We start from the raw sequence: 25,709 nt of genomic DNA, 5'->3' as shown, positions 1-25,709 counted from the left end.
GTACCGCGTTGTACGGATGTTTCCCTTTCTAGATCCACGTTGGCCACCAGAGATGTTCAGTTTCTCCATGAAGTGAGAGGGAGTGGAGCGTGAAGGGCTTTATGAGTGATGCAGGCTATTTTATACTGTGCTCGAGCCTCTATGGAGAGCTACTGAAATGATGTTAGGACTGCTGTCATGTGGTTGAGTTTCTTACAACCCCAGACGAGCAGCACTGACCTGAGGCGGGCCCAAGTGGACTTTTAAGGAGAGTATAGTCTTCAGAACTACCAACTTTTGATGCTGATCGGGAATTAGTTGTTTGGTGACCCATAGTAATTTGAGTTGATAGTGTGCACTATTGGTCATTGCAAAAAAAATTTGTTTTCGTAAGTCAATCTTAAACCCTCTTCCCAGCACTGTTTTCGCAGAAGGGCTTAGTACCATTTTCAGAGAACCATCTGCTTTGCCGGATCAGTTGCATGGTTATCTTTTGGTGGTTGGGCTGGGGAAATGAGGTGCGGGGAGTGTGTTAACACGTCTATGTGTGTATAAGTGCACATAATGTCATAACAATGCGAAGCAAAAACAAGTGGAGACCAAGATCAAACGGAATAGAACAAACTCAAGATGAATGGAGGAATGCTTGCAAGAAGTCTAACCACAGGCAGTCGGTCAAGGTAGCATTCCAAACCATCATTCTTTCGCTCAACACACCACCTCAGTTTGGAACCAGATATATGCAAATCAGCCTTGACCCTGCTCCAATACGAACAGTCCAGCCCAAGCAGCCAGATCATGTCCTCCTAAATCAAAGCACAAGCAAACCAAGACAGGTTTCGCCCTAATTAGGGGTCGTCAGTCATGTGTTGCTTGGTTCCAGTGGAACAATGAGCAGGGGAACCCAGGTCTGGGCATATCCTTGTCACTTAGGGCGGTATATCATACTCCGAGCGATTGCCATTGGTTAGGCTTATTGCAAGCATTCCTCCAACCACCTTTTGTGTGCTTGATCAAACAAGATAGACCTGTGGTTCGAATTTGCTACCACTGTTTGTAATTATTACTATTGTTACAATAATTTTTTTACGTTTGCATGGTGCGCATATGTGGTTGGACCTGGATGGCTTCCTGGCCTCCATTTATAAGGCCTTCTGCCAAACCCTAGCACCTCTCCTCACCAGACTGTTCAATGTGATTGGTAAAGGTTAGTCCCCACAAAGCAGGTGTTCAAACATAGTCCCCACATGGATGGTAACACATGTATGTGCGTGAGTGAGTGAGTGGAGAAGTATGGCTCAATGATTTGAGCGGCAGACCCTGATGCAGAGGTCTAGCCCGGGACCAGGGTTCAATTCCCCCCCTCGGCGGGTCTTGGGCTCAAAAATTCCACGGATCCGATAATGCTCGCCTCGGTGCCTATTCCAATCATGGAGTCCCACTCTGCAACTCTGGGCAATAGCTTGCTTAATCTCCACAACGGCCCCCACAATGCTAAGGATGCCTGGCCTCCCTCCACCTTGGGGGTGCCCAGGAGTGGACGCCTCACAGGGAAAGCCAGGATGGGTTCCACAGCGGTATTCGTACAAGCGCCTTGAGACCCTTGCGGGTAAGTAGTGCGCTATACAAGTATCAATTTACATTTACAGTGTGAGGGAGAGACACGTGCAAACTAAAGCAAAATTGTTTACAAAATAGTTTCAGCAAGTAAGAACTTTACAGACATAGTAAATCAAATGGTGCTTGAGTGGCCACCGTATCTTCTCCGATGGCCCAGCCAACATGCAGAATTCTGTCAACGCTTATTTGGGCACGCCTCTAGTTACAATGGCCACTCACTTCATTTCATGACTCTTCTTAGGCCAAGTCCAAAATGCTCTTACTTGCAGCCGTCCGTCATTAACCCATTTTTTCTCGTCGCACTAAAGCAGTGGGCACACTGAAAACTAAGCTAAGACTTGAAGGAAAGCACAGGTTTTGACAAACATACTAGGTTGGAAACATACTGGACACTGTGACCTGGAGCTAAAAAATACTATACAAAAAGTAGAACTATAAACGAAAACTTACTTCTGGTTCATACTGGCAATCCATTTCCAGGAAGTAAAGTGAAGAGGTAAATTAATAAATCCCAGTCTTTAAATCCACAGCTTGACGTCACCGGTCTCCTGGGGAGAAAAAAAGGCTCAGTTGTGACAGCTATCCAAATCCATCCCTTCGTTGTCCAAGCACCTCTGCAGCTGTCTGGCTTGCAGCACCTCCTTTGTGTGCGTCAGGTGGGTATGTGCAGACTGACAGCCTCTTTCGGACTCGGCCGCTGCGCTCAGGGGAAACCCCGACCCATTGGAGGTTTCCCTCAAGGATATAAAAACCCTCGGCTCTTCTGAGAAGAACTGGCGAGGCCGAAATCCCACCAAGAGTCACGAAGAGGGGCAGAAGCCATGCGCAGGAAAGTTGGAGCAGCGCTGGAAAGTCCCTAAAACACCAGCTGTGTGCTGGAAATGACGTCAGAGTCATGTGACCTCCCTGGGCCAACCAATGTGTCCGTCGGAGAAGGGAGTACAGTTCGTGCGAAATGTGGGTGTGTGGCTACAGGCAGGGACAGACAGGGCAGTGCGCTACGCAAACCCACTTGACACTCAGAGGAAGTGACTTTCTTTCAGTTGGTTACGTTCGTCACGCACACGTGCATCAAAAGAAGTGGGAGAGAGGGCAAGCAACAGTAAAATGGAGGTAAAGAACGAAGACAAAAAAAATAACGGAGAGAGCAAAAACAAAACAAAGGGAAGAACGTATCAGATTTTTAAAAAATCAAAGGAAGTGATGGGAAACGGAGAAAATGAGCTGCAGAGTTACATCCGCATGCTTTGGCAACAACTATAATGTTTTCAATGTTCAAGCTAATAAAGTAAGCTGTAAAACTAAAAGGCTTGCTTTAAAATAGTACTTGGTAATAAAGAAACTTGGTAAAACGCACATTTAAACTTCCTGCATGGATATTACAACATGAAGTTGCCGAGTAAGAACCCTCTTGGCGGTCTGAAACACAAACTTGTGTGAGCGTCAGCATTATAAGCCGCTACACATTGGAACATCTTGTTCTTCTCATTGCATCATGCATGCCTTTCTTGCAGCCTGTGAAAGGGCAGAATAGAATGGCTTACACATACCTCCAGTCTTAATGGGCGGTGTAGGTGGGGCACCCACTCCTGGATTTCCACTAGCTGCCAACTTCAATACCCACATAGAAATCACTGCCGTCTCGCGCCCAGACGACGACAGAAGTGGCATGGTTTTGCCTTAAATCTCACAATTGTGAGGTGAAGAATCTTGAGCTCTCAGAGGGATTAAGGGCCTCGCTTAAAGTTTGGTGTTGAGAGTGTACCACAACAAATTAGCGCTGTTCCACCCCAGCTTACAGTGGCGCATTGGGTTACCATCCCTAATTTTGTATTCTCTGGATCTCCAAGTGACACATGCTGGTTCTAGGAAAGAAAATGTAACAGTAACAAGCAATGCAAAAAGCCAATAGGTCTCGCCTATTGAAGAGCTATTGGCTTTGTCAACTTTTTTAGCCATGTTGTACAGCAGTGCAGTTGCTCTGCAGCATGAATGGAAGTTAGAAACCAACAAGCATTGGAAATGCAATAGGTCTCGCATTAGGAAAGTTTGAGCAATTGGTATTGTAAATGACACTTTTTTTATTTATGTGTTGGTTTTGTAACTAGCAAAAGTAATAGCTTTGTCAGTTACAATGTCAATAGTTTTAACTTTCGCAAATGTGACACCTATAGCATTTGTAATGCAATGTGTGTTGTCTTTACGTGACTTAGATGTATTGATATTGCAAATAACAATGGCTTTTAATTTTGTAAATAATTAATACTTAAATAAAATTTATTGTAATTTATAAATGGCAATAGCTTAAACGTTTGTAATTTAATTTTGTGAAGATTATGTTCAGTGTATTTTATTGTGACGAAAATCCAAGAACATTGAATTTGCACCTGGTGGTGGATGTGGTGGTGGATGTGGTGGTGGTGGTGGATGTGGTGTTGGTGGATGCGGTGGAAGTGGTGGTGGATGTGGTGGTGGTGGTGGATGTGGTGGTGGTGGTGGATGTGGTGGTGGTGGGGGATATACTTATTTTACTTAGTAGGGTTGATGTCTAAGCTCGCTGCATTTGGAAGATGTAACATAGTATCTATTATTAATCTTTGAAAACGTATTTGATTTTTCACGTTTTCTTTTAATGCAAGTTCCGAATCCACCAGAAAAGGCTGTCCTCCTCTGGCTGTTGGGGGAGGGGCGGGAAGCAGGTAGAGAAGGGTTTCTGATTGTAAAGGGTGAATTTGTTCCCATGGAAGGCGAGGGAGGGGCCGTGGAAGAGGAGTGAGCGGGGCGCTGCAGCCAAGACTTGCTATGTGGATAAGTGTTCCTGTAGCGCAAATTTTTGTAGACTCAAGAGGTAAACACACTTAGATTTAAACTTATTTTACTTAGTAGGGTTGATGTCTAAGCTCGCTGCATTTGGAAGATGTAACATAGTATCTATTATTAATCTTTGAAAACGTATTTGATTTTTCACGTTTTCTTTTAATGCAAGTTCCGAATCCACCAGAAAAGGCTGTCCTCCTCTGGCTGTTGGGGGAGGGGCGGGAAGCAGGTAGAGAAGGGTTTCTGATTGTAAAGGGTGAATTTGTTCCCATGGAAGGCGAGGGAGGGGCCGTGGAAGAGGAGTGAGCGGGGCGCTGCAGCCAAGACTTGCTATGTGGATAAGTGTTCATAATGCTCGGAGAAAATATAGGCTCACACAAGCAGCTTTCAGGCTCGACCTCGGTGGCGGCTGAGATAAACAGAACTTTCAATGCGAACACCACAGCGTTAGGCTTCCCCCGCTACCGTAACAGCATACGAGCTCTGAAAACAAGAACGCACATGTTTTGGTTTGAAAGGATTTAGATAAAAAGAGAGGGAAGCGGCTTCTAGCAGAGTGGCATGCCCTTTCTTTTTTCACCCATGTCACTTCCCTTGGCATCTCAGAAGACACAGGGGCAGCTGGCACTCCCAGAAAGCCAAGCAAGGCGCTCTGTTCATGTGCAAGGTTTCGAGTTTGTGCTCGGTTGTTAGTGCATCTCACTCGTGTGCAAAGTAAGGAGCGAGAGGGGTAGGTGACAGGTCAAGCTGCGAATCAGGAGGGGGTTGGGCGACAGCATTCAACACCAGAAAGCACAGAAATAATATTATCTAACAATATTACTCATGCTGACTTCTTCAGTGCGGTGCAGGGGTCAGATGAAGCGCAGCGCTTCCTGGGTGAAAAGGAAGGCTCGCTTTGGCAGAGCACTAATGAAAAGAATCAAAACTGCCATTTAAGTATGTAAATTATGAGACCAGATTGTTTTCAATTAAGACAGCGCCCGCCTTGCAGGCGTCTGTGCAGCGGGGGAGGGAAGTGGAGAACGGAGCGTATTCGAAATTTAAAGCGCAATGTTCAGATAAAAAAGCACGTTGGGACTAAATAAACAAGACGGAGGGAAGAGAGAGAAGGGGAGGGGGGAGGAGAAATGCGACACGGCGGGCAGGGGAGGGGGCGGAGCGGGGAGAGGGAACAGACGGAGGGAAGGCAGATAAGGGGAGGGGGGAGGAGAAATGCGACACGGCGGGCAGGGGAGGGGGCAGAGCGGGGAGAGGGAACAGACGGAGGGAAGGCAGATAAGGGGAGGGGGGAGGAGAAATGCGACACAGCAGGCAGGGGAGGGGGCGGAGCGGGGGCCTGGAGTGCGGCTGAGGGAACTGATGTGCACGCGCTTTTCAGCTCAATGCGCATGCACATTGAGCTTAAAAGTCACGGGCACTGCAAGGAATCGCCACGATTCCTTGCAAGTCAGTTAAAGAGTGGTTAAGCCCCCATAGTCTCGCAAGCTCGATGCGCATGCGCATCGACAGGCGAGACCTAAAAAGCGTTATGACACGGCCTGTGCTGACCATAAGAGGCAGTGATCAGTTTTCTTAGTATGGAATTATTTTCTGCCTTCACAAAAAAACAAGCATTGGCATAGCCAATAGGTCTCGCATTTGGGACCTTAAAAGTGTTTAGCCATGCAACAGTTGGTGTTGTTGCACCAAGGATATTCTGCTCCATAACTAAATACCTATAGGTTCCAAAAAGCGTGACCTATGGGCTATGCCAATGCTTGTTTGTTTTTTGTTGCTGTTTTGTTTAAGTTGCCAGATCTACAATAGCTGGACATGGTTTTTGTTAACAGTTCTTTGCATCAAATGAACTTGTTTTCATTGCTCTGAATGTTGTTTCCATTCTGGTTGTAGGAAGCAGTCATTCCCGGGGGAGCGGGGGCTGCCTAGCTGTGCGCATATGCCGAACTTTGTAAATGAGAAAAAGCCTGGTGGAGGCGCAATTTACAAGTGTAGAGTGAGTGAGACCCAGGCAGCATGGCTCACTTACAGGAGTTCATGCACTGCATCTGCATACTCAGCATGGTTTAAGGAAACTCGACCCACTCCCTCCCTCGAACACATATTTACTAAGAAACTCTGAGAAGAGTCTGCCTGCTGCATTGACGGCTGGTGGTGTGTGTGCCTGGTGAAAGTGTGCACTGACGGTTGGTGGTGTGTGTGCCTGGTGAAAGCGTGCACTGATGGCTGGTGGAGTGTGTGCCTGGTGAAAGCGTGAACCTACGGCTGGTGGTGTGTGTGCCCGGTGAAAGCGTGCACTGACGGCTGGTGGTGTGTGTGCCTGGTGATGGCGTGGACTGAAGGCTGGTGGTGTGTGTGCCCGGTGAAAGCGTGCACTGACGGCTGGTGGTGTGTGTGCCTGGTGGAAGCGTGCACTGGCGGCTGGTGGTGTGTGTGTGTGCATGCACCGACGGCTGGTAGTGTGTGACAGCTGGTGGTGTGTGTGCCCGGTGGAAGGGTGCACTGACTGGTGGCGTGTGCCTGGTGGAAGCGTGCACTGACGGCTGGTGATGTGTGTGCCTGGTGGAAGTGTGCACTGATGGCTGGTGGTGTGTGTGCCTGGTGGAAGCATGCACTGACGGCTGGTGATGTGTGTGCCTGGTGGAAGGGTGCACTGACGGCTGGTGGTGTGTGTGCCTGGTGGAAGCGTGCACTGACAGCTGGTGGTGTGTGTGCCTGGTGAAAGCGTGCACTGATGGCTGGTGGTGTGTGTGCCTAGTGAAAGCGCGCAGCGACGGCTCGTGGTGTGTGTGTGCCTGGTGAAAGCGTGCACTGACGGCTGGTGGTGTGTGCCTGGTGGAAGCGAGCACTGACGGCTGGTGGTGTGTGCCTGGTGGAAGCGAGCACTGACGGCTGGTGGTGTGTGTGTGTGCCCGGTGAAAGCGTGCACTGATGGCTGGTGGTGTGTGTGCTTGGTGAAAGCGTGCACTGATAGCTGGTGGTGTGTGTGGCCGGTGAAAGACTGCACTGACGGCTGGTGGTGTGTGTGCCTGGTGGAAATATGCACTGACGGCTGGGGATATGTCTGCCTGGTGGAAGCGTGTACTGACGGCTGGTGATGCATGTGCCCGGTGGAAACGTGCACCGACGGCTGGTGGTGTGTGTGCCTGGTGAAAGCGTGCACTGCCGGCTGGTGGTGTGTGTGCCTGGTGGAAGCGTGCACTGGCGGCTGGTGGTGTGTGTGCATGCACCGACGGCTGGTAGTGTGTAACAGCTGGTGGTGTGTGTGCCCGGTGGAAGGGTGCACTGACTGCTGGTGTGTGCCTGGTGGAAGCTTGCACTGACGGCTGGTGGTGTGTGTGCCTGGTGGAAGCGTGCACTGATGGCTGGTGGTGTGTGTGCCTGGTGGAAGCTTGCACTGACAGCTGGTGGTGTGTGTGCCCGGTGGAAGGGTGCACTGACTGGTGGCGTGTGCCTGGTGGAAGCGTGCACTGACGGCTGGTGATGTGTGTGCCTGGTGGAAGTGTGCACTGATGGCTGGTGGTGTGTGTGCCTGGTGGAAGCATGCACTGACGGCTGGTGATGTGTGTGCCTGGTGGAAGGGTGCACTGACGGCTGGTGGTGTGTGTGCCTGGTGGAAGCGTGCACTGACAGCTGGTGGTGTGTGTGCCTGGTGAAAGCGTGCACTGATGGCTGGTGGTGTGTGTGCCTAGTGAAAGCGCGCAGCGACGGCTCGTGGTGTGTGTGTGCCTGGTGAAAGCGTGCACTGACGGCTGGTGGTGTGTGCCTGGTGGAAGCGAGCACTGACGGCTGGTGGTGTGTGCCTGGTGGAAGCGAGCACTGACGGCTGGTGGTGTGTGTGTGTGCCCGGTGAAAGCGTGCACTGATGGCTGGTGGTGTGTGTGCTTGGTGAAAGCGTGCACTGATAGCTGGTGGTGTGTGTGGCCGGTGAAAGACTGCACTGACGGCTGGTGGTGTGTGTGCCTGGTGGAAATATGCACTGACGGCTGGGGATATGTCTGCCTGGTGGAAGCGTGTACTGACGGCTGGTGATGCATGTGCCCGGTGGAAACGTGCACCGACGGCTGGTGGTGTGTGTGCCTGGTGAAAGCGTGCACTGCCGGCTGGTGGTGTGTGTGCCTGGTGGAAGCGTGCACTGGCGGCTGGTGGTGTGTGTGCATGCACCGACGGCTGGTAGTGTGTGACAGCTGGTGGTGTGTGTGCCCGGTGGAAGGGTGCACTGACTGCTGGTGTGTGCCTGGTGGAAGCTTGCACTGACGGCTGGTGGTGTGTGTGCCTGGTGGAAGCGTGCACTGATGGCTGGTGGTGTGTGTGCCTGGTGGAAGCTTGCACTGACGGCTGGTGGTGTGCGTGCCTGGTGGAAGAGTGCACTGACGGCTGGTGGTGCTGGTGGTGTGTGTGCCTGGTGGAAGCGTGCACTGACAGCTGGTGGTGTGTGTGCCTGGTGAAAGCGTGCACTGACTGCTGGTGGTGTGTGCCTGGTGGAAGCGAGCACTGACGGATGGTGGTGTGTGTGTGCCCGGCGAAAGCGTGCACTGATGGCTGGTGGTGTGTGTACTTGGTGAAAGCGTGCACTGATGGCTGGTGGTGTGTGTGGCCGGTGAAAGACTGCACTGACGGCTGGTAGTGTGGGAGCCTGGTGGAAGCGTGCACTGACGGCTGGTGGTGTGTGTGCCTGGTGGAAGCGTGCACTGATGGCTGGTAGTGTGGGTGCCTGGTGAAAGCATACACTGACGGCTGGTTGTGGGTGTGCCCAGTGAAAACGTGCACCGACGGCTGGTGGTGTGTGTGTGCCTAGTGGAAGCATGCACCGGTGGCTGGTAGTGTGTGTGCCTGGTGGAAGCGTGCACTGACGGCTGGTGGTGTGTGTGCCTGGTGGAAGCGTGAACTGACGGCTGATGGTGTGTGTGCCTGGTGGAAGCGTGCACTGACAGCTGGTGGTGTGTGTTCCTGGTGAAAGCGTGCACCGACGGCTGGTGGTGTGTGCCTGCAAGCATTGCATGCGCTGCTCTAGGCTCGACCTAAAAAACTGTTTAATGGTATTACCTCTGAGCTGAAGGTCTCCAATTTAGCAACATATGAAGACAGCACCAAAAAGTTAATGGAGAGCAGTGCCGTTTGCATCGTCGTAGCATCTTGACACCTGTTTGTGACTTTTTGGTTCTTTTTTTCTTGGGGACTTGAGGCAACAAGCAACGAAGAAGGAATGTGTAGATAGAGCAAGTAACAATAGAGAAGATGTGGACCGGACATGCAACGACGCAGAGGTGCATAGGGCAGGGGAAGCAAAAATGCCAGAGGGTTTGGGGAACGAATGGGGTGCCAGCAAAAGGAAAAAAGTACCTCTCTGAAAGTGGTGAGAAGTGTAAGGACACTGGGTAATGGAAGCAGCACTCGGGCCATGCTCTAGGGTAGGGTCAAAAGAGGAAGGGTTTAATGGTTGCCAGGGGTAAAGGAAGGTGAGGGTGACTTGAGGGCTCAAGGGTAGGTAGAGATAAAGGGAGGTGAGGGTGACTTGAGGGTTCGGCATTTGTAGAGGTAAATGGATGTGGAGGGTTACTTGAGGGGTCAGTAGATGTAGAGCCTGCTGAAGGTGACTTGAGGGTTTGGGGTTGAGGGGACTTTAGGGTTTTGGGTTTGGGGTGGGTAGAGATAAAGGGAAGTGAGGGTGACTTGAGGGGTCAGCGGTGGGTACAGGTAAATGGATCTGAGGTTAACTTGAGGGATCAGGCTCTGACAGAGGTAAAGAGGGTGAGTGTGACTTAGGGGCTCGAGGTAGGAAAACTTAAAGGAAGGTGAGGGTGACTTGAGTGTACAGGGTTGGATAGAGATAATGGGAGGTGAGGGTGAACTGGGGGCTCAGGGGTGTGTAGAAGTAAAGGGAATTGGGGGAGACTTTAGGGTTCAGGATTGGGTAGAGGTAAAGGGAGGTGAGGGTGAATTGGGGGCTCAGGGGTGGGTGGGTGTAAAAGGAGGAAGTGGTTATTTGAGGGTTGGGAAGTGGGAAGAGGTGAAGGGAGGTGAGGGTGACGAGGGATCAGGGGTGGGTAGAGGTAAAGGGAGGCCAGGATTACTCAAGGGTTGAGCGGTGGGTCGAGGTAATTTTATTTTATTTATGGGTGACTTGAAGGGTCATGGGTGGATACTGGTAAAGGGAGGGGAGGGTGACTTGAGGGTTGAGCATTGGGAAGAGGTAAAGGGAGGTGAAGGTGACTTTATCTTGTTCTTCGGATGTTTATTTTATGTAAAATATGTTTTTTTTAAAAAGGCAACCTGGCTGAAGTGTGTTGAAATAACTCATTTCAATTGTTACAAAGCTGAAGAACAAAACCAAAAGGGTTTGGAAGCAGCGGTGGAGCAGAAAAATAATATGGTAGGAATGGTTATTTCTATGGAGACTCCTTCACAGTGGCCACCAATCCCAAATATCTTAAACTGCTGTGCTAGTGGTATGTTTCATAACTGTCATCATGCACTGGAAAAATGGATCCTTTAACTTCAAGAGTACTGATCTATATTTGTGTACGGACCTAGAGGTTACAGTCCTGCAGACTGTCTTAGCACGAATGCCCAGTCATTCCTGCAGAGCCCACTGAACTGAGCAGCACGTGCTGTTCATTGAGCAGGACGTCCTCTACAAAGCTCTCGGGCTGTAGATATGATGGCCACCATTGCTGATAACAAGGGTCTGCAAGTGGTCAGTTACGACCAAACACCCAGATTGGAAAATAATCTTTTTGAGGATCAGTCTCCACACCCCCAAGAATCTAGTCAACCTTTTCAGCATACCTGCACATTCGTCAGGCCTCAACCATTTTTGTAGAAGGTGTGCCCTAAGAGGGTATTGCATGATGACAACACTTGCTCTCCTTTGGCAGGCCATTAAGGTAGCGCACGTAGGGCACAAAGAATCAACTGGCCATTAAGGTACTACATGTTAGACACAAAGATTTTGTTAAGACTAAGGTCCCAACTAGGTTACAAGCATGGTTCCCCAGCATGGATAAATCAATAGAAGGACTGGTACCTCCTGACCTAAGGTTCGTGACCAGCAGAGAAACTGTCACCCATTCTGCCAAGATTTGAGCACATGGTAAAATATGACATTGTTGCCAGGACTTGGTATACGAGTAGCAGATCTGCTGCCCATCACTTATTTATTTATTTATTTATTTTTTGCATTTGTAAGGCGCACAGATACCCACAAAGGGTTTCCCGGCGCCAGGCCTATGGAACCAGAGCTGTACAAAAGCAGAAACGACTAGAGACCAGATTATTTATTGAAAAGCCAGGTCTTAATGCTTTTCCTGAAGTTGGCAAAGTTTTCCTCCTTTCGTATAACAAGAGGAAGGGAGTTCCAGAGGGTCGGTCCCAAAAAGGAAAAGGACCTCCCTCCGACTCTAGCCAGTCTGAATCTGGGCACTGCAAAATTCGCTTTTATATGCTGGGGAGTTGCTGCCTAAGAACTAAATAATACTTGCCCACATGGTATTCCCCGGGAAACCAAGACAGATAGTGCCCCCGGTTTCAGGATTTATAACTCCAACAGCACCTTTAAAATCTGGGTATCATCCACGAGAGCATTATGCCAAGACGATCCCAAGCCAATGAGGAAGCTGAAAGGTTCCGATGCTTCTTTAAGGTAATGTGATTATCCACTCACCATGAGAGAGACCTCGAGCTGGCACTGTACTGTTTCTGTCCTAGAACTGATCTACACTTTAATTCTCCACTAAATGTGCCCAAGCAACTACTATAAAGATGCACCCACCCTCTGCTCAGCACCATTGCCAGGTACACTTCTGGGTCCACCTAAATTGAAGTCACTCAAAAAGGTCCAAAGATCCCTTGATTTGGGGGGAGGAGACATGACTTAGAACATTTATGTAGGAGATGTAGTACTGACCATTACCTAAAACCTGGTGGGAAGCTTTGCAGCTTTTTGATAATCAATAACACAATTAAAACCAGAATAGTAACTGCCACTACCACCCACAATGCGCTGGCTTTCAAAAAGTCCAGAGGAGATGACACACTTTCAGTGGTGACTCTTCACACGATCTGTGTTGATATTTGAATAGGTAGGAAAACAATGGCATTGGAAACAGGCTAATATCGCCAACCAAAACAACAGCTTAAGTGCCCCAGATGAACGTCAACAAATAAAACTCCTGGAACGGTGGAGGAAGGTGGGAAACAACCAACAATATGGCATCATAAGACATAGCAAACCAACTATCTTAAGCATGCCATGCCTATTTGATGCTGGTTAAAAGAGTTGGTGCCTGATGTACAAATACATTTCCTGATCGCAAACCGTTGGATTTGGCAGATTTCGCGGCCAGAAGGTGTGTTTTTCGAATGTAATAAACCCACTTAGTGATTCAATAACAGAAATAACAGATTACTAAAACGCTAAATGCGTTTAGGAAACATACCGAATCAGTATATGGAATGGGTGTGCTTCGGACCAAAATCAGTCGCAAGATATTAATATTTTACTGCCTTCTGGAAATATAGAGAGAACCCTTTCGCAAAAGGGAAGTGGCTCACAAAAGATCTCTTCCCTTTTGTGAATGGTCAGGAAATTATTTTTTGGGACTATGCAGTGGCCCACATGACCACTACCTACTCTTAAAGTTTTCAAAACTTTCAATTAGATTTTTAAATGCAGCCCGTTTTCCTTTAAGGAAATAAGCTTTGTTTAAAAATAAAGACTGCTTTATTTGAAAGCAATCACAGACATGGTGGACTGATGACCCCAGAAGGCCACCATCCCTGTGATGGCAACAAATCATACTGGATCACAATTTGCAACCTACCTCCTTAATATTAATGAAGGAGGTCAAACTGTGAGTCACTATAATCGGTAATTTGTAAACCAATCTATTAGTGCATAGTTCGGTTCTCAAAATACTGATCAGTAAAAGAAGATGCGCAAATTGCAACCACTTTTAACGAATGCATAGTACGTACATCTGGCCCTAGGCGATTGGAATTTGCCCCTGTTAAGGGATTCCAAAAGAGACGAGCACATTATCCCGCCTACAGCTCAGGCACTCAGCAGTACCACTAAATATTTATATGCAAGATTTGGTTCATCAAGAGGTAACCAAACATCAGAAACCTTAAATTCCGGAAACACACAATCCAAAAGTTAAATTATAAATTGCACATCAAGTATATAATCTCAAAAGTGCAACAAAGCAAAAAAGGTGTAATGTTCATATACCAGAAACTACATCGTTAAGTCCAAGCAGATTCAGTGGCCTGGGGAAAAGAAGATAACAGAAACAAACCAGCCCAATTGTATTTCTAAAATGAATGAAGTGCAACATACCAAGAAACAGACCAGAGGGAAGCCGAAGTTTCCAGAGTGCTGTTCGTCCGGCTAGGCTGGATTCATCAGATGCCCACTACAATGATTCAATTGCTCCTGCACCTAAAACAACATATACATTTCCTATGATATAAATACTTGTAAAATCGTTCGAAGCATGATTTTGGAAGGAAAAGAAAGACACATAGTTAAATTTACTGGTATTTTAAACCACGGATTATAAAAAATACCCTTTTGCAATGAATGATCTAATACAATCAAAATTCAGTAATAAACCTGGCAGATTAATGGAGATGAAATATGTCAATCAGGCCTCTCAACAGAGAAAATACATTTCTAATCTATTTAACAAACAATGAAACACTCACTTTAGAAGTAGATTTTGGGGGGCCTTTGCAATTGTACCACTTTATAATATATACTGAAACTCAAAATTTTAAAAAGTGAGTATGTCCAGACAGCTAATATGGCAGAGAGGCTCACATGTGCTCTCGCTAAAGAAATGGTGAGCCGCTTCATGACCCATTGAGATTTGTCATCCAACCCCAAGAATCCAACTACTCCAGATAGGTTGCAACAGATGCATAGGGATGGACAACCCAAGCTCTCTGCTGAGGGTTTTCTGAATTAAAGATGCTGCGATTGTTGCTGGAATGATGTCACTGGAGTGAAGGTACTTCGACGCCCTGTAAGGTAAGTGCTGTATGGCTGCTAGATATTACCCATGAAGCCTATTTGAGGTACGGTGCTAGGCCCTCTCACGATAAAATAGAACAAGCCAAATACAGCTGAAAGAGCAAGCGTTTTACAGAAGAGGTATAGTACCACTGTTTTGGACACCAGTTGTCCATGGGTACTGATGAAGACCTTGGAGCAAGTTAATCCTTGGAAAGGATGGAAACTGTGGTGTAGGTGATAGTGGTGAAGATTGGCCTTGCTGCACGTTAACCACAGGAACTACAGGAGCCTGTATCTTGTGTGGACAAACAAAACCCAAGACTCAGATCTGCAAACGGTTTGATAGAAAGGAAAAGGAGCAAAAAGAAGAAGGATCGTTAAGCAGAGGGTCTGCGTCCTGCCTTCACTATGGTACCCTCTGGAATCCATTGTTCAAAATAGAGCACAGCAGGTCAAGATATTTGACAATTTAAAACAATGAGGCAATTATAAAAAGGCATCTGAAAAAGGAGAGCCGATCCCAAGATAGTAAGGCCAGGAAGGATGCAGGATTCTTCGATAGCCCGATTTCTTGGAGGCACGAGGTGAGCCTGAGAGAATCATATGCATACCTTTAAGACTTCATGGCCATGCACACATCAAGAGAGTAGCTCCTGGAAGTGCTAAAAACGGTACAGAAATGTTTCTGAGGGCACAGCTCCTAGCTGAGGCGAAATGTGGTGGCTGGATCTGGAGGAGGCTTACTAAACATCTGCAGAAATCCCTTTATAATGACCCATCGGGGTGAAGTTGAGTGCACCAACTCAGGCGAGCAGTCAGAGCACGAATTGGGAGAGACCCCCGAAAGCCACCAGACCACCTTCACCCGTGAAGAAATGGAACATAAGAAACACATGCAAGATTTACCCTCCTTACCTGGCACAAGAGTAAACTTTCGCCACTCCGCCCTATCAGACGCTCCTGGAAGTATTCCAAGGCATTGACAGACCACTTCTGAAAACTCTGTGCCCCCCTCAGAGGAAATGTGAGGGCTCTACAGGAGGAAACCCCCTCTCTCCGCACCCACCCAAAGCAGAAGCATAGCCTCCTATTTTACCACATTTCCGTCACCTTGCCACATTATTTGTTTCCTACCCAAGGCGATCGAAGTAGGGTTCCTAAACGTGAGCACCCTTTTCTTTTGCCAGCCCTTCCATACCACCCCATGGTTATGCTTTTACACCTCTTCCCCTTTACTTCGTCTCTACCCATCATTTTCGTTCTCATACTCCCTTTTGGGAGCAAGAGCAGCGAAGAAGCAAATACAACTCACTCAAGTGAACAGAGAGGGACGCCCACCCCAAACCTCAGTGGAGGAGAACTTGGCCCCAGCTTGAGAACTACAAACAGTGAGCAATGTGTACGCCTCTCTGGTGATGTATCATTAGGTGATGGAGCTCAACCGTGTGACCTGAGGTCCCAGGCTGCAAGACTTCGCTATATTTCCCTCATGTGGATATTATATTATGTAATGTTCTGAAACGTATGACATTTTTTGAATCGGCATTGTTATGGCCAATGTGACCAACGCTATTTCATTAACCCCTTCCATGCTCATGACGAGCTCAGCTCGTCATGCAAAAGGAGATTCTGAAAATTTCAGCACAGGAGGGAAATCTGCTTAGCAGCCAAGGTGTTAAAGAGCATTCTTCTCAGGCGAATGACAAAAACCATGAAACGTGTTAGGAGACTCCAGCACTCACTAAGCAAGTGCGTTACTACTAGCAGTGCTGAAATAAGTGTTCCAACAGAACTGCAGCTTCGATAATGCTTTTGGAGGAGAGGTGCAGCACGCCCAGTGTGTACACCGTAATTTAAAATTATGCACAGCACCAACTGATTGCAGGTGTAAGTCAATTGGTCGTTTCAGCCAGTGGTATGCAGCTACACATAGGTTGGCATTTATTCTCAGCTCCTTAATGCAGCATGTAAGCACTCTTCTAAGATGAGTGGTAGAACCATGCAGCACATGAAAGAGGAGTAAAATTAACTGCTCAAACTACATCTACCAAAATGCCCTGAGAGGACTTCTGCAACACGCTGAGAACACCTGTGATAAGTGCAGATCTTAGCCGCAAAAACATGGCGGATGTGGAAGTGGTGGGGAATCTGGGGACCCACAAATCGTAGTAATACTAGAAAAAGTCATGGATAAACCAGATACCAACTAGGGTCTCCAAGTGGTATAAACAGGAATGCAGGCATGATGTTTACGGATTCTTTTGAGCCAACACTTTGTATGCTACCTGTATGCAATTGAAAAGATCATTTCAATGTATATTTAGGGGATCAAAACATACGAGCCAGTTCCATAAGTCACAGACATTTAAAGTTGGTCTAATTAGCACTCGCTCGTGACCTTAGAGCTGCAAGGTGTTGACAATGCTTTTAAAAAACTTTACTGAATTTTAAATTTCACAGACGAAAAAAGCATTTGTTTGTCGTTTTTGGAGCTTCTACATTTTCAGTTTGCCGGTTAAATGACAAAAAACTGAAGTATTGATAGAGCTAGGATATCTCTTTTGTTTACATAGAACTTGAGCTCAGGAGCATACTTTCAGGATATGTAAGTTTATAGTATGTACAGTGTTGAGAAGAAAATTCATTCAGAAGTACTTCCGGTTCATGGAATAGAACTGCTAAGGAAGAGCTTTTTCCCTTGGCTTTGCACTGTAGATTGCACGTTGCTATTGCAGAGGCCGCCTCACCCTCCTGAAGGGGGGGAGGCTCAGGGGCCGGGGCCATAACCCTCGCCGTGCCCCCCAGTGGAAAAAACGGTTCTGGGCGCTTTGCGAGCGCCCAGAAGCAAACGTAAGGGGAATACCTCCCCCGCCAAAAAGGGTGAGCGCCTGATGGCGCCAAAAGGCAACCAATGGGCGCACACCGCGGTATTTGAACCCCCCCTATCAGGGGGTACCACCTGAACCCCCAGGTGGACGGAAGTGGGCGCCAAGAGGCGACCAATGGGCGCACACTGCGATGTTCGAACCCCCCAATCAGGGGGTACCACCTGAACCCCAGGTTGGCGGAATTGACAATATAAGTCGCCACTCGCCCAGGTAGCTCCTATCTTCGTGGAGCAGGGCGAGCGGCGCACCAATGGAGTTTTGCTGAAACCCACCCACCCACACCTAAGGAACAGCAGTGTCGCAGGGCTGGTCAGTGGCAAGGGTGCTTGCGGAAATTGGTGCAAGGATTGGCTAAGGAGACACACCGACGGGCGGTGTGTAGGATGGGGGCCACTCACTATGGGATTCCGCACGGCAGGGTGAGGTGGCCGCGCCAAGGAGGGGACTAGCAAAAGGAGACGGCGCTCACGGCCCAGACCCCGCCGGAGAACAGGGCACAAACGGTAGCGAGCTGGGGGCCTAACTCCAGGGACAGAAGCTACCCTCCACGACATGCAGGGGGCGTGGGCGCTCAACCAAAATGGTGGTCCCGAAAATAACCAACAAAGAGGACTACCATGAACTAACGAAAGGAACTGGTTTTGGGGTGCCATTTACGAACTGATAGATATCACAAGAGCATCGGCCCAGAAGCGGGCCAGGACAGTTTATGATATGACATGTATGATTTATAACCCACCTAGGGCAGTTCGCAAATGACAAATGTTTAAACCAGTATGTGTACAGTCTTAATAAAACTGCGGCCAACAACGACCACAACCATCCATGTATTGTTGGCTAAGACTTTGTGGGGGCGGTAGACGGGCAGTGGGGAGGAGCATACGTGTGCCCGGTATGGGGCAGTGCGAGAGTTATTAAGTTGTGTTTTTGTTCCCAGCCATGTCTGCAGGATCCTGCACTGGATGATCCACGAATGCCTGAAGGCGCTACGGTTGAAGACTTCCAAAACTTCCTCTGCTCCAAAATTACCTTTGATTTTCAGGGACAGTTAAGGGCATCATGAATTGAAGGGTCGTTCAACTCCCCATAAGATTTACATAAAGTCTTTCATAAAATGCAGCAAATGTTCTACTTGCAAGAGATAATAGTTGTCCCAGGATGACAACTACTGTCGTTTTTAAAAATGGCAGTGTCCATTTAGTATCAGAGCACCCAACCACGTAAGGGGATGACCTCCAAAATAGTCTAACACATTAAGCGGGCGCCCTTGACTACACTGTCAGGTGACTGGTCATCTGCTTAGCTTCAGAGTTGCGACTGTCCCACTGAGGTGTTTGAAGCTAGATTAAGCCACTGATCACAAGCACCTAAGACATGCGAGCTACATAGGCAAAGCACAGAAAGATAACTGTCATCAAAGGGCGTCAGTCTTAGGTAGTCACGACTCTCAAATGGAATTATGTGATTTTCCACAAATGGACAACATGGGTAGCCCTGAATCGCAAAACCTACATCCCAGAGGAGCAGGACGTCTAAGCTGTGGTATGAGGACATACTTTGAGGACATACTTTTTATTGCACAGACATAGTAACTGCATGTGGACATATGTCTTATTGGATGGGTTGTGTAACACAACCACTCATTTATTTTCCAAGTGTTCCTTAAAAACGTGGGTGGAACAATGAATGCGTCTGAACCACGTATTCTATTTACAACTCAAGTTGTTACAACAACTTGCCATAGAGGGGTGTTGGACTTTGGAATAGTATAATTTACTATTCCAATTCCAGTCACTGTACCAGTAGGGAAAGCGTTGAACTTTAAGTCCAATGCCTCTTGACCTAATGCATGTCATCGCAACGACTTGAGTTGTAAATGTAATGATTGTTTCAGACACATTCGTTATCTGCCGGCATTGCAAAGGCAATGTGTTGTTCGGCGGTCGTTGTATTTGCCATTTCCCTATTTGAAGTCATGGGAAAAAACTGAATTTGTATTTGGAGGAGTGACAATTTACCCTACTGTGAGTAACCAAGCTGAAAGAACCGGATTGGCTTCCCAACTTTCTCCTAGCAAAATGTATCTACTGTCTAAAAAACATGTAGGCTTTTATATGGGATGCAGTACCAAAGATGGTATAGAAAGCTAAATATTTGCTTGTGTCATAAAGAGGTAGCCATTTTAACTTTGGCGCTAAAAAAAGTTGCTAGTCTGTTTCCTCACACACATCTGTTTTATTTATTTATTTATTTATTTCGATTTATATAGCGCTATATAACCCCGGGGTCTCTAAGCGCTTGTCCAGTAAACACCACAGGAACCAAAAGAAACACTATAGGCGATTTATAGCCCTCCCCAAGCTTTTTGGAACAGAACCGTCTTCAGCCTCTTCTGAAAGGTCAGCAAATTGGGTTCTTTGCGCAAGTCCACCGGTAGACTATTCCAGACCCCTGGAAGGGTATTGGAGATGGCACGACCGCCCACTGTCGCCAATCTGAACCGGGGTTGCGTGAGCATAGTTGCTTCGGCAGATCTTAACACCCTGGACTGTGTGTATGGGGTCAGGCGGGTCTTGATGTAGCTTGGTGCCTTACCGTAAAGGGATTTATGTGCAATGCATAACCCTTTAAAAAGCACCCTCTGCCTTACTGGGAGCCAATGTAGCTCACGCATGAGTGGGGACACATGCGTGCTCCTGGGTTTCTTATGAATGAGCCTAGCGGCATCATTCATCACCATCTGCAGTTTGTCCAGAAGTTTTTGAGGTAAGCCCAGATAGAGCGAGTTACCATAATCCAGTCTTGCCAGGATCATAGCAGACACCGCCCTTCGCAGGGTAGAATGGGACAGTAATGGCGCGATCTTCCTAAGTTGACGCAACATGCCAACACAAGTTCCTACCACCGTGGTGACCTGTTTCCGCATGGAGAGCTTGTCATCCACATAAATGCCAAGGCTTTTTACAGCCACTGCCGGCTCCGGGGGCGGTCCAAGTTCCCTCGGCCAGAATCCATCATGCCATGGGTTGCCGGCGATGGTAACAGGTAGAACTTCCGTTTTCTCCGGATTGATTTTTAAAGAATTCAGTGACATCCAGTTAGCTGTCTGCTTCAAGATGGCTTGCAGATTAGCTGGTGCCCCATCATCCATTTGGATAATGATTTGGGTGTCATCGGCGTAGTTATATACCTGACAATCCATCTGATTCAGGAGTCCAATCAGTGGTTGAAGGTATATATTAAATAACAGGGGCGACAAAGCCGACCCCTGTGGCACTCCACAAGAGATTGATGATGCCGTGGAGAGTAATTCTCCCAACTGGACTCTTTGTATTCTCCCTTGTAAAAAAGAGGCAAACCAGGCATGGGCTGTGCCCCGGATGCCGAAGTCTCTCATCCGCGTCAACAGTTGTTTGTGACTGACGGTGTCAAACGCCGCGGAGAGGTCTAACAGCACCAGGGCGCCGGGTATCCTCTTATCTGCCCTAGTACGGAGCTCGTCTATGATGGACAGCATGACCAGTTCCGTGCTGTGGTTTGCACGGAACCCTGATTGGTTTGGTTCCAGCAGGCCATTCCCTTCTAGATGATCCGAGAGGGCGGCCAAAACGTGCTGTTCCAACACCTTGGCCAGGAAAGGGATCTGGGAGATAGGCCTAAAATTTTTTAGGCATTTCACATCTGCCCCAGGCTTTTTCAGCAAAGGGATCAACCTTGCTTCCTTAAAGGCATTAGGTACCTTTCCTAATGCTAAAGAGGAGTTCAAGAGATTCGATACCTCCTCTTCTATTCCTGGCATGGCCAGTTTGAAAACGTCAGGGGGGCAAGGGTCTGCCTGGGAACCCGACTTCACTCTCCCGATAAGCCTGGGCAGGTCCTCCTTCATAATGGGGGGAAGAAGTTCCAGAGGTCTAGCCACCGGCTTTTTGGCCAACGTGGCCAGTGGAGGGCAAGCGTGTATGGGGGTACAGGCAATTTCCGAATTAAGATCCGCAATTTTGCTGGTGAAAAAATTCTGAAATCTCTGGCAGTCCTCTAGAGTGAACTCTGGCCTCTGTTCTTTCACTTTTTTAAGTTCATTTAGGACTCGGAAAACTTCTTTTTGAGGGTTTGTCGCTGTAATGATCCTTTCTTCATAGAATTCTGCCTTCCTAGCTATAATTGCCTGCTTATAATTCGCTAGTTCAAGCAGATAGACGCTTCTCGCCTTTGTATCATAGGCTTTACGCCAGGCTCTCTCCGTCTTACGCACGACCCTCTTTTTTTCCCTTAGGGCGTCGTTATACCAAGGGGATCTCCGTCCTCTATTCGCTAGATTGACCCTGCGTGCTGGCGCCACATGGTCGACCGCGCTACGAAGCCTCTCCTCTAGGTTATCACAGAGGGCATCAGGATTATCAACTAACCGTGTCTGAGGATAATTTGCTGACAGATGTGCCACCATCTTATCGCCATTGATGTTTTTCCATTTCCTCACCAGCCTCTGGCCTACTGCTGGTTTCGATTTGAACAGGTTCATCAAGAGGGCACCTTTCAGTAGGTAATGGTCCGACCAGACACACGGTTGTGAGGTTGTCGATCCCTGTACCGGTATTGACGACCAAACTAGGTCGAGCATGTGACCTTTCACATGTGTCGGTCCCCTTACCTGCTGGGTTAAACCTAGCGAGGACAGTACCTCGTCAATATGTCCAGCCTGCCCTTCTCTTGGGGTGAGCTCCCAGTGATAATTAAAGTCTCCCAAGATGACTAAATTATCAAACCTCGAGCGCATGTCCTGTACCAGTTTCAGAAATAAATCCGGAAACTCCGGCGAGGCCCAAGGAGGACGGTAGACTACCAGGATAGTCAGACAATCTGTCCCCAGCCTAAGTTTAACACCTAGAACCTCCGCCCCGCCTATATCCTCGGCCAGAATTGTTTCTCCGCACAAGCGGTCACTGAAAAAGAGAGCCACCCCTCCCCCTCTTTTTCCTCCCGCTCTGTTGCGATGAAGGACCGAGAAATTTGCCGGTAGGGCCGCCACCAGGTCCGGTAGCGAGGAATCCTCCAGCCAAGTCTCCGTGATCCCCAACACGTCAAATTCCCCATCTTCCAGCAGCGTATAAACCTCACCACAATGTTTCTGGAGAGAACGTGTATTTAGCAGACCGAAATGCACCATCCCCGTTTTGAGGGCGAAAGCCCTATCGCGATTTGTATCATGAGACTTCCATAGTCCTAGCTGTCGAAGCATCCCCTCACTTCCCTCCTCAAGTGGTGTGCATCGCAGGCTCATTTTCATAAGCTCACCTCTATCATAAATGATACGCGGACCAGGGGTTCTGGCCCCGGGTCCCGTCTGGTCCTGGATGGGCATAGATGGGCTTGCCTCTGGCGAGCCTCCGGCGTGCCCAAGGCGCTACCTAAGATGTCTGCCGAAAAACGGCACTACCTCGTCCAAGATGTCCCCCACGCGAGGAAGAAGCAGCTAAAGGCCCGCTAAAGCAGCGGTGAGTGCTTTCAATATTTTAGGTGCTTGTAATGTCCTAAGAGTCCCCGTTCCCTCCCAAACAGCGCGGAATTCAATTTAAAAAATAAAGCGGCAAAAACGCCACGCACAGTAAAATGGGCAGAGTAGTAGTAATTAATTAATTAATAGGCGCGACCCAGTAGCGCCGATCACGCAAACAAGTTTAAAAATGCATCAAGTGTCCTTCAGGACTGCAGCGCTTACCTTTCAGGGGGAGCGCCCAATCTGTCTGTCTTAAATGGGCTCCTGTGTGCCTGACACGTCACCCAACAACTAGCCTGCTACCTAAGATGTCTGCCGAAAAACGGCACTACCTCGTCCAAGATGTCCCCCACGCGAGGAAGAAGCAGCTAAAGGCCCGCTAAAGCAGCGGTGAGTGCTTTCAATATTTTAGGTGCTTGTAATGTCCTAAGAGTCCCCGTTCCCTCCCAAACAGCGCGGAATTCAATTTAAAAAATAAAGCGGCAAAAACGCCACGCACAGTAAAATGGGCAGAGTAGTAGTAATTAATTAATTAATAGGCGCGACCCAGTAGCGCCGATCACGCAAACAAGTTTAAAAATGCATCAAGTGTCCTTCAGGACTGCAGCGCTTACCTATCTGTTCATGCCCTCTAAAATAGAATTTGTAGATATCTAAAAAAAACACCATTTGGACTGCTTGGATGAATAAGACACCAAACGATCTGATGTATTAGGGACAAAGGTTCAAAGGTACATAAAATAGTTGTGCATGGAAAATACTAGCCGATGTCCATTCAAAGAGGCACTTTTCAATTGTGAATGTCCAACGTTTTACATGTGGGTGAACCAGGACGTGAATGTGACGAACATTCAAGAATGTACTTCAAATCCATCAAACACTGTTGGAAATTTCTTTTTAATGCACTTTCTACTGAGCCTGGATCATATAGGCTGATTATGTTAATGAACGCCGACACAAAGATATATTCTAAAGCACTGGCAACAAGATTTGCCCGAATAATAGAAACTTTAGTGAGCAGTAATCAACACGGCTTCATCCCAGGGAGGGGCACTACCCATCACACGTGAAAGGTTATAACATTATTTGATGCCACAGAGGTCGCAGGAGACCTGATGGCGGTAATGTTATTAGATGCAGAAAAGGCTTTTGATTGGGTCTCATGGGGCTATCTGTGGCATATTTTAAGTAGAGCAGGCTTTAAAGAAGGATATGTCAAAGCACTGCAAGCACTATACACTCCTCCGGTGGCCTCTATACGAATAAATGCAGGATCAATCGGCCACTTCAAATAAAGCGAGGTACGAGGCAGGGGTGCCCGTGCTCCCCGCTTTTATTTGCAATGTATATGGACCCATTGATCCATAGAATGGAGATGTGTGAAACCATCACTCCGCTGCACACTCACATGGGTCAATTCAAGATTCTTGCATATGCCGATGATGTGGCAGTGATAACACCTAATCCCACAGAGGCTATAGAACAGGTAGAGATTGAGGCCCAGAGATTTGGTCAGGTTTCAGGGTACGCACTGAATACCTCCAAGACGCAGATAATAAAAAACCAGCAGGTAGACTGTTCTGATCAGCGAGTGGTTCAGGCAGGAGTATATCTGGGAGTAACTATTACCTCTGATTTAGGTACATTAGTGGAAAAAAATATAGCCCCAATAATGGTCAAAGTAAGGAAGGAACTAGACAGATTTGAGAACTTACATCTTTCAATTGTGGGCCGTACTAATATAGTGAAGATGATGATCTTACCCAAGTTCTTATATATCTTTAGAGCAATCCCACTGCTCTTTGAAGCCAAGTGGTTCAAGGGATGCAAGCATATGATTAATAGATTTATCTGGGCTAAGGGAAAGACAAGGAGAGCTCTTCGATTCATGGCACTCCCCCGGGCTAGGGGGGGGCGCTGCCAGATTTAAAACTTTATTATTGGGCAGCTACATTACAGTACATGGCGGGCCTTCTGGGGGAGCAGAGGCAGAGGGACAGGACGAGCTTGGCACGTTAGCAATATATGGGTTAGTTATGGGGGCAGAAGCGGAGAATTTATTTTTGAAATACGATCCTTGCAGCATATAGTATTTGGAAATCATTCACTAAGAGTTTCAGGCCTCGGTAAATATAATATCTACACTAGGATGAGTACTAACCCTACTCTCCCCCTAGAAGTTTTCTCAAGCTCTGTATTTGGAGAATGGGGGAGGCAGGGGATAAGGATGATTGGTGATGTTATGGGTCCACAAGGGATGATGCAATTATTGGAGCTACAGGCAAGGTATGGCTTAGATTCTAGTCAATTCTTTAAATATCTGCATGTGAGAAGTTTCATTATCACAAAGAGGGGTGGTCCGGCAGGGTTTGGAAAAAACCCAATTATGGATATTATTCAAGCTGGCCTAGACTGCACGATTAAGAGATTTTACTTTGAGTTGATAAAATCACAACAGGATGATATGGAAAGGAGTGCGGCTAGATGGGCAACTAAGCTAGATATAGGGGAAGAGTGTTTTTACCGTCATTGGATACGGGGCAGAGGATTCTGTGCTCAGCATCTCTCCAGGCACAACATTATAAAACTTTATATCATCTATATTACACACCTGCGAGAATTGCTCAATGAGCGGGGACATCGGGCACTAACTGTCCTAGATGTGGAAGTGTAGAGGCTGATTTAATACATATCTTTGCGACATGTGCTCATTAGCAATCAATACAAAAAGATATTGAGATGTTTATGCATAGAGTGCTAGGAACTGAGATTATTTTGGCACCCTCGATAATACTTCTGGGGGTTAAAATAAATGACAGACAGATGGTAGGCGGTTACTTCATTTTTGTTGCTATGGCAGACTTGAGGTTATGTATAGCCTCAGGGTGGCTTG

The 25,709-nt window shown here is 47.7% G+C and overlaps 1 protein-coding gene across 1 annotated transcript in view; it reads right to left on the bottom strand.

The window, feature by feature from the left end:
• Nucleotides 1-25,709, bottom strand: part of NFKB2 (nuclear factor kappa B subunit 2) — a 256,667-nt gene that overhangs the window by 161,983 nt on the left and 68,975 nt on the right. Inside the window, exons 2-3 of the mRNA XM_086922228.1 lie at nt 13,757-13,858; nt 2,050-2,147 (exon numbers count right to left, since the gene is read on the bottom strand). Coding sequence (XP_086778354.1) covers nt 2,050-2,073 — 24 coding nt within the window. The 5' untranslated portion in view covers nt 2,074-2,147; nt 13,757-13,858. The remainder of the gene's footprint in view (nt 1-2,049; nt 2,148-13,756; nt 13,859-25,709) is intronic.

Source organism: Lissotriton vulgaris, chromosome 5, assembly GCF_964263255.1.
Source record: "Lissotriton vulgaris chromosome 5, aLisVul1.2, whole genome shotgun sequence".
NCBI classification, from domain to species: domain Eukaryota; kingdom Metazoa; phylum Chordata; class Amphibia; order Caudata; family Salamandridae; genus Lissotriton; species Lissotriton vulgaris.
Note: the sequence above shows the minus strand (reverse complement) of the source record. Positions and strands in the feature narration are given on the sequence as shown.